Source organism: Phalacrocorax aristotelis, chromosome 11 (genome assembly GCF_949628215.1).
Source record: "Phalacrocorax aristotelis chromosome 11, bGulAri2.1, whole genome shotgun sequence".
NCBI classification, from domain to species: domain Eukaryota; kingdom Metazoa; phylum Chordata; class Aves; order Suliformes; family Phalacrocoracidae; genus Phalacrocorax; species Phalacrocorax aristotelis.
Window position 1 is genome coordinate 22,264,259 of NC_134286.1, and position 9,418 is coordinate 22,273,676.

General features: G+C 47.2%; 1 protein-coding gene across 1 annotated transcript in view; it reads right to left on the bottom strand.

The window, feature by feature from the left end:
- The window catches only part of LOC142063011 (uncharacterized), a 28,050-nt gene extending 19,813 nt beyond the window's left edge, over positions 1–8,237 (bottom strand). Inside the window, exons 1-6 of the mRNA XM_075106290.1 lie at positions 7,706–8,237; positions 6,888–6,927; positions 3,786–3,870; positions 2,414–2,520; positions 1,279–1,337; positions 114–224 (exon numbers count right to left, since the gene is read on the bottom strand). Of these exons, the coding sequence (XP_074962391.1) occupies positions 114–224; positions 1,279–1,337; positions 2,414–2,520; positions 3,786–3,870; positions 6,888–6,927; positions 7,706–7,799 (496 nt within the window). The 5' untranslated portion in view covers positions 7,800–8,237. The remainder of the gene's footprint in view (positions 1–113; positions 225–1,278; positions 1,338–2,413; positions 2,521–3,785; positions 3,871–6,887; positions 6,928–7,705) is intronic.
- Between the last annotated feature and the right edge of the window lie 1,181 nt (positions 8,238–9,418).

The following is a 9,418-nucleotide window of genomic DNA, read 5'->3' on the forward strand; positions in this document are numbered from 1 at the left end:
TCCGACTTCCCTGTTCCCTGGCAGCAATAAATGGACAGAAATTACATGTGAAATTAAAGAGAGACAACTGAAACTGCAGAAAATATTTACCACAAGAAACTGTGAGCCCCCACCTGGTTTCCTCCATGGTTTGTCTTCAAATGAATCTAAATCCACTTCTATAACAGGCAATCCATTTATATTCCCTGCGGCATCTAAGTCAATACCTTTGGGCTGCAACTTGGCTTTGGAAAGAGAGAAACCGTTACCACTTTTAATGCAATGCCTTTAATCCACTCATTTGCTGAGCAAATTACTCCAGTCAAAAATAAAGCTCTACTGTGAATTCACTGCTGGCTTTGCAGCACATAGGTAACCACAATCAAGTTTTTAATAAAAATTACTTCAGTGACTCTATAAATAAATAGCCAGCCAACCAGCACTTGCAGTGGAACAGCAGAGAAGCAAATTCAACCCAGACTGGTACTGGAGACAAATGGAGTAAATTATTAGAGCATGCATGAAATCTACCCCAAATGAAAAAGAATTAATTTTTCTCCCCAGGCAGAATATTTACTTTTCCCTCCCAAGATCCACACATTTTCTCCTAACAAACAAGAGACTTTTTTCAGGAGCAGTCTTAAGTGGACTGTGTAGCAACTGGAGTCAGCAAAAATCTGGATCTTCAAGGGGAGTTTGTTCTTAATTTTCTCAATCAGAAGATAACTCATTTGCATAAAGAAATCAATGGAAGCAAGTCGATGAAGCCCATGAAAGGACAGTCTCACGTATGAGGAAGGACAGAACCCAAGTCTCAACGTACAGTATAAACTAAGCTGAATGGTGGGGAAAGTTTCAGCTGCAGAAATACGCATAGCTGATAAACAAACGCCGGTCTTGAGTCTTTTAGTACCTTACACTGCAAGTAGCTCAGGACACTGACCACAGAGTTAAAGTTCTTCTCCTGGCATTTTAAAGTGTTTGGCCCCAGTGCAACAATATAGTTTAGAAACATTCTGGGTTTTTATTATAAAATAATCAATGGGGTTTTTTTTTCTAGTTTAAATAGAATTATAATTAGCTTGTTCGGTGACGGGTAGTCAAATCACTCCATTGCACCCTGGACCCTCAGCTGTCCTAGGAGCGCTTATCTTTAGGAAACGCATTTGCTATTCCCAGTTTAAATAAGATGCACTGATTTTATATCCATCCAGAGAACACGATTTGCAGCTGCTCCAGCCGTCAGCACCAGGTAAGGGAAATACTGCAGAAGGTGAAGGATAAAAATAACAGCAATACCTGAAGCAGATGCTCCATAGCCTCTACCCGTTTTTAAGTTTAGATTCATAGGAGTTCCCCTATATGGAAAAGAATCACTACATTGGTATTCGAGCAAATCACTTGGTTGAAGATTTTCATGCAAGATATATTCAAGCCCTGACATCCTTTCAAAGACGCTTAGATCGCTCGGGTTTATTCATGTCTCCCTACGGCTTTCAGTACTAAGTCTCAACACCTTAAAAGTGAGATTCATTTGCCGTAAGTTCCTCCAACCCTACAGAAACACAGCAGACATACTGACTGGCAACGGGACACACGAGGCTTGTCTTTTGCATGAAGGGCAGGGTTATTTCAAAGAGTGGTAGTTCCCATTCCGCTCAGGAACGTACTCAGTATTTAAGTGGAACTGAATGACATGGAAACCATAGCTGCACATAGGCCACAGAATGAGAAGAGAAAGGTACAAGAAGCAGGTTTCAAAACAGACGCCTTCAAAAATCTAGTGAGCTGCTAATGGATGGAGCGTCGCTATTCAGCATAATCCATCAGACTGAAACCACCTCTCCAGCAAAAGTAGGAAATTATCCATAAAGTGGAAAAATTAGAATATGCTGCAAAGCACATGTAAGTAATTTCCTTCAGAGGAAGGCTGCTAGCAGCAAGCAAAAATGCTGTGTTGTTATTTTTATTCAATGCAAATTAGGTAGAATTTTAAGTCAGTGACATAATTTCCTGGTTTGCAAACCCAGCCTCGCCATTTCTGAACCATGAAAAAAAATCAGACAGCTGAAAATCAGTAAATTCACAGCTTATGCAAATTCGTATCAATACGGATTTTGGTTCTTGAAGTTCTCACAGATGAGGAGTTAAATGTAACTTCCCACCTTTGACTTTGCCTGATGAAGCATAGTAATTATTTGATTAATTTTCCAACAACAGACCCATGAATTATTTTCCTATTTTATAGATGGATTCTCCAACAAGCAATTGCAGGACAGAGCTGCCCATCAGCCTCTGATCCCGCTCCGGTGTTCTGGCCAGCGCTCCCACGTCTCCCACAAGACAGATCAGCTCTCATCCCCACTTTCAATCCCGATCAAGGTGCCAGAGCTACCTCGGATCAAAACTCGACACCGTAATCAGCAATACATACATGTACGAAGGTGCTCCCGTTTTAATGTTGCCAATAGTAACTTTCACGTCATCATCATCACTGTCACTGTCGCTGTCATCTTCATCATCTTCACCACTTGGAAGGGCCTAGCAACAATAAAAGCACGCAGGAGCTCATTAATACATAAAACTGATAAATTCCCCGGGACAGTAAGCCAAATCTTACAAAGCTTGTATGATGAAGGACTATTAGAAAAAATGATTTAAAGGCATAACTTCCTACTGCGCTCCAAGAGACAAAGCTTTGTCTCTGGAGGCAAAAAACCATGGAAGCCTTCAACATAAATGGACCCCCAAAGAAACTGCCATGTCCTTTGAAGAAGTGGCCCTACTTGAGAATCAGGGTAAGATTTCTGAAGGTGGGGAAGGTTTAGCTCAGTTCTGAGATTTCATCATGTCCCACAGCCCCTCTGCCCTACTCTTTCTGAAGGAGCATGGGCTTTTCTGACACATCCCCTTCAGAGGTGAATGGTGAAAGTATGGAATCACAAATAAAAGAACACCAAAATACATTCACCAGGCTTCACCAAAGAACCTTGGGGCAAATATTCTCTCAGCACAACTTTTGTGGTAGGAAGCTGTGGTTGAGCCCGGCTTGGCTTATTTAGCACAACTGGTCCCCAAGTCACTTAACTTTACATAAGAACTTCACGGCTGCCGATTCCACTCCGTGCAGCAACACTGCTGGGGCACAAAAGCAAAGGAAGTCTTCCAGATACACAGCAGCACGGTTTTGCAAGATGCATGAGCTGAATTAACACCTTGCCGCTACGAAAGGATATGAGGAAGGTGCTCTTAACCCTCCCTCCTTTTCCATGGCACATGGGTTTGTCAGAACTCTGCACGAGCCCTCTTAACACACCACAGTGGCAGAAAATAAACCCATCAAAAAGACTAGAGGGAGACGGGGTGGAGAGGCAAGCCCTCTCCTACTCTTTTGGCACTGAGCCACTAGATTGCACTCTAGGAGGCCTGAGCCTGAATCAAAACTGATTCCTGGCACTTTGGGCTTTCCATCCCTCCGTCTCCCATATCTTACTGACCCTCGAGAAGTCATGCTAAATATCAAGCTGGAGGTAACATCATGTCCTGCTTTTCCTGCCAGACTGCAGCCATCAAAGGCCCTCACCTGCCTCTTCAGCAGGCACAAGCAATACCAAGCCTACACAAGGCAGGCTGAGAAGAGAAGCCCGTTGCTGCACCTAGCATTCATTGGGAGCTATCAGCACACTCCTACGGTGCAAATGTAACATATTAGGCAGTACCAGCATCTCTGCACTTACATCTTTTCACCCATGAGTATTGAGAAGCACAAAAATAACTACGTCTACTATTTACAGTGGAACACATACGTGTTGCGACATCTCTCGGTCTTCATTGCTGACAGGCCGGTTCTCCTGAGGAGCATCTTGCAAAGGATGCGAAGACTCTGCATGTCTAGTAAATGTGACAGATAAAAGAAAGTGGAGAAGCCCAATCTACAGGTTCACCTATAAACACTTCTAAAGCATCCGTCCAGGTGACTTTCATATAATGGCTTTATTCGTGTAGTGTGTTTATTCTGCTGGCAGTTAGCCCAACCGTACAACAAAAAATTAATCATCCTTGCTTGGCTTTGCTTGGGTTGGAAAGAATCAGCTTTGCGCCTCCAAAGAGCGCCTGACAGACAGCACGGCTGCCTGGCCAAACACCACCGATACAGAAGCGGCAGCTACAACAGCTTTCAGCTTCGGTTCAGCACAATCACAACAGATAGGAATAAGATCATAATAAGCAAAACTTCACCTTGTCCTTACAGATGCTAATCATTATGCATATATTGAGTAAGCAGCTGGGGCATCTGCCTCATAGAAATTAAGGAAAAAGTGATTGTAGTGCTTCTACAAATAGTTTCCATTAACAAGTAGTTAAAATTCAAAGAAGAAAAGGCATAATTATCTGCCCAAGCTTTGCATTCATTACAAGTTAGTCCTAATGCAACAATGGTCGGGTTCAGATTTACCTCCAGTTAAAGAGTTCGTACAAATGTTAACGTTGTTTATTGCGTTAGCCAAGCAAGAACGTCAAACTGGTATACGCGTGCTAGAAAAGAGTAGGCTGAGCGTTATAAAACTAAAATACAAAGCAAGATCATTTTTTCTCTAATGTCATAGGCAAAAAGCTAGTAGAACTTCAGAATAATTCTGGCTTTTCAGAAGAGACAACTAGAATAGCCGAGGCCCAGGAAACCCAATTCTCCACCAGTACTTTGTGGAGATATTGCTATCAATTTAAAACCCCATGTCGGATAACAAAGATACACAAGACTATCTTCAGAAACAAACACATGTAACACCTAACAGAATCCAAACACTGGTCAGATTAAAGCCATTTCAGAGGCGGCAGGACAGGAGACACCAAACGAGTAAGCCAAAAGATCACACTAACGCAGCTCAGAAAGCAGTTACTGAGCGTAAAAAAAGAACAAACGAACAATTTGAGCAGTTACTGAATCTCCCGCATTAGAAAAGCCCCACGTACAGAGAAATTCAACAATCAAGCCGAGATCAAAAAGAAGGGATGCAGGTTCAGCAGCTAACCGAGGCAGCGCAGGTCCCCTTTTTGCCAAGTTCCTGAGGCGACAGCCGAAGCCACTTTAAGTTATAAAAAGTAGCCAAGACATCTAAGGGAAAAATCAGCCTCTAGAAGTATTTCAAAGTTGCAGACACAGGCTGTTACATAAGGACCAAAGGATGGACCACCGGAGGAAACCTCACAGGTGGCTCCAACACCTTTCGCGCTTTGTTTGCCAAACCCAGGCCACATTGACCTCAACCCCAGAATTTTCTGAAGAATCCAAGACGACTGAATCAAGGAAGAGCGATAAGTATTACCTTCGGCTTCAAGTCACATGAAGTATCTGTGGGTGTGCATTAAAATTTATGAATCGGAGTTCAGGTAAACATTTGCTAAGTAACAGTCTCTCCCTAACCTGTTTGCTTCCCAGGAGTGAGCAATCTGACAGGTCCACAGCCATCATCTGCACGCAAAAAAATGTCGCAGCTATTTAACTTCCCCGGAAAGCCAACATAACCCTGCGCATCGCTGACGTGACAGCATCCTGCACAGACTGCTGGTGTTCAACGCGTCCTTTCGGCTGAGGACTGGTAACGGATATTGCATCCCGCACTACGCTGATTTCTGCTTTGTGGGTAGAGAGGAATACTCTAGACAAGCCAGCAACGTTTCCCTGGAGCTGCAGCCCTCCACAACATAGCAAACAGAGAGTCATTTTTCTTTAAACACCCCACAGCTCTTCATTTAGGAAGATTCTTATTGCACAACAAAGAAAAGAAAAAAAAAAAAACAACAAACCAGAAGGGAGGGGGAGAAAAAAAAAAACCTGGAGAGCTAGCACAACCGCTAATACTTTTCCTTCACACATATCGCCGTTATTGGACACAGTTGCTGGGAATTCAGATTTTTAATCTTGCTTGTAAAGTAAAATTACATCCAGATGAAAGTGACATGGAGCAAGAGATTTATGCAAGTTAACTGTAAATTTCTATCATCTAAACTAGAAGTTTTTCCTTCTCACAAAGCTCACCGGATGTTTTTAGGTAACAGTTTACCAAGTTTGCCTAACACTTGTTTTTGAACAAGTTCTCTCATTCCCTAGGCACAGGATACTTACTACAGAGGTAGGACAGTATCCGTAACAACCTCAGAAATTCCAGATGCTGAACTCACAACGACCTTAAGGGACAATAAATATTAAACTGAGCTTCCGCAGGTGCTGAGCACACATCAGTCCAGTGAAGATCAAGTCTTCTGAAAACCATGTTACATTAGAAAATGGCAAACAGATAATATTTCTGCTGAGAAAAAGAACTGCTGGTGTGAAACACACTGTGCTACAAATACAGGGGAGCTTTGATCAAGGACAGACGATGCTTTCCATACCGAGAAAGCACAACTGATCTCCGAGTCATCTCCAACGCTTTTATCTAAAAGTGTCACCCAAACCACATACTTCATAGACGTCTCACTATTTGTTGGTTCAATGGTGTCAAGATTTTAACCTAAGCTCAAGGATTTTAGCTTTTCCAGGCTAACGCACAGGCCACATTTCTACCAACACCAGGCCAACCCTCAAGGCACCATTTTTCCCCGGGAACTAAACTGGAAAACAGATCTGATTTAAAACTAATCAGGGAGGGATGAAAAAAAAAAAAGGTGTTAAAAGTTGGTTTTGAGTCAAATCAGTTGACTGATCCATTCCACCCTCCAAAATCAGTAAATGCTGTGCCAGCCCACACGTGGCGGCTGGGGATGGCCCCACAGGGCAAGAAAAGCATAGGCTGCTGTTTCTGTCAACAGCATCAGCCTAAAGCACTCACGCCACTACGCTTAACGTGGCTTGATCTTCTTTGCAGCACATATTGTTATAAGCGATAAGCAGTCTCTGGACTCACCCAGAAATTGGTCCATCTTCTTGCTTACCAGTGGTGTCATCTGCAAAAATAAAAATTAAAAATTATTCAAGTGAAAGCAAAAAAGCTAAATTTAAGCACAAAACACGTCACAGCTACAGAATCACCTAGTACTGTCAGAGCACTATGACCCCAATGTTCTCTTTTCAACAAAGTTCAACCAGAATTGGAGCAACTACAAAAAAAACCCCAACCAAACCAACAAGCAAAGCCCATCTGCGGGAGCAAAGCCTCGCACCGCTGACACAGAATTCAAAATACGTATCCCAAAGCCTCCGAGCAGAAGGAGCGAAGGCAAACATCGCATAAGGAAACGAAGCCAGCTGTGAAGGTCTTTGCATTGACTTTCATCACACCAGGGGAGAAGAAACATAAAAGTATGCAGCTGGAAAGTCTACGAGGAGGACAAAGACGACTAAAGAAAGCCCTACATGTTTTCCTAGAGGCACGCACCCCCTCGGGGTCCCCTGCCAGCCCGGGGTTCACCTGCACCAGCCAGCTTAGTCAGATCCGGATGATTAGGAAGCCCAAATTGTACCAAAGCATCACGTTAACCTCTTTGCACCACGGTGTTATTGTTCAAAGGACAATAACCCCCAACCCCCCTCCCAAACCCACAGCAGCTGAAGCAGCCACCCCCGGGCGGAGAGGGCTCCCCAAGGTCCCGCATCCCGGGGGCGGGTGGGGACACCCCCCCCCCGCCCCGCTCCCAGCCCGGGGGCGGCCCGTAAGGCGGGACCGGGGTGGGGGGGAAGATGCCGAGGCCCGGCCCGGCAGCGCCCGGGGACGGCGGTACCTACCCCCGTAGAGCCAGTGCTCCTCGTCCTCCTCCGCCTCCAGCGGCGCCGCGCCCGGCACGGCGCCAGCCGCCGGCGGCTCCAGCTCGGTGGCCATGGCCGCCGCGCCGCGGGGCTGAGGGGAGCGGGGCTGAAGGGAGCGGTGGGTCCCGAGCTGCCCGCCCGCCCCCGCACCACCGCGGGGAGGAGGAGGAGGAGGAGGAGGAGAGGCGGCGGCGGCCGGGGCCGCGCTAGGCTTCCGCCGGGGCCTGAGGCGAGGCGTGCATCCGCTGCGCTCGGCGCGGGGCGGGGAGGTCCGCAGCCACCGGGCCGCGCCGGGGCCGCCTCGCTAAGGGGCCGCCATTGCTCTTTCTTTGGCTCCCGAGGTTTGGGGATGGGGATGGGGCTGGGGGCGGGAAGGCGCGGTGGAGGGCGAGACTCCCCCAGCGAGGGAGCGGAGGCCGCCGCCGCCCCGGGCCGTAGCGCCGCCCGCACAAAAGGCGCCGGGCCCCGGGCGACCGCCGCGGCGCAGGACGGGCCGGCGGCAGCGCATGCGCCTGGGCGCCGCCGAGCATGCGTGGAGCGGCGCGCGGCGGCCGAGGGGAGGGAGCGCGGGATGGCGGGCGGGAGCGGCGTTCCGTCAGGCGGCGCTCGGCGGGAGCGGGCGGCCGCTGCTGCTGCGCTCCGGCCCCGTTCGGCGAGGCGGGGAACAGCAAGGCGGAGCAGCGGGGTGCTGGCGCTGGTCGCCAGCCGAACAAGCAGGTGTCCATGTCCCAGTCAGGCTGGAGCCTTGTCCCCAGAGCCCAACAGCGCGGGAAGCGCACTGAGCTCGCTGTCGCTAACACCCAAAATCGCTGTGTCTTTCATCTTTACCTCATAAACCTGACAAGTTCCGGTGCGCTGCTCTGCAGCCGCAGCCCTTCAGGGCTCAAAACCACCACAGGCTGCCTTTAACGGCCTCCCAGGCAGAGCCAAGCGCCTGCATTTTACAACAGCACGCTCTGGCAATGCGGGTGTCACATTCAGGCTTTCCTAAAGTATCAAATCTTCAGCCTTTTGCAAGGAGCCCGGTAGGACTGAGACTCCGGAGAGTTTCAGCTACTGAAATTAGCTCAACGTGGAAAGCAAAGAGCACAAACAGCCTGATGCTTCTGGGCTGCCTGCAAGGAGCTCCCCGAAGGGCTCGATGAGTCAAGTGCAATTTCCAGAAGGGCTTTTGAAAGTGACTGGTGGCAAATAATGCTGCTGTTTGTGTTTATAAGTTCTTGGCAGCTGTTCTACTGCTATAGTGATATTCACCTAACAGTTGGCGACGCTATGAAAGAGTTCAGTACTTTTTGGGTGGGATTTACACAACCCATTTCTGGCTTTGCAGCTCTGAAGTGAGTCTCACATTTTACACCCTCAAGATGTAGCACCTGATGCTTATTCTTCTGCAATCCAAAGCCATCTGGTAGCTTCTGCTGTAGAGTAGCTGTATCAGTATCACTCTCCATGAGTTTCAAAGGTCTTAATTCCATCAGTACTATGTGGAAGGTTACAGCAATGTGATTTCCAGCACTATTCAACGCTACCAAAAATTACAGAGATTCATAAAGGCCTTTTCCATGCACCCAACAATGACAAAAAATACCACACCGTTAAATTACCTCGGCAGTGTCTTTTCTCTTTGTGGTTCAAGAGTGGCTAGGATCTGTTCCTCCTCATTGTCCCCTGCTTTCTGCTACAGTTGGAAAG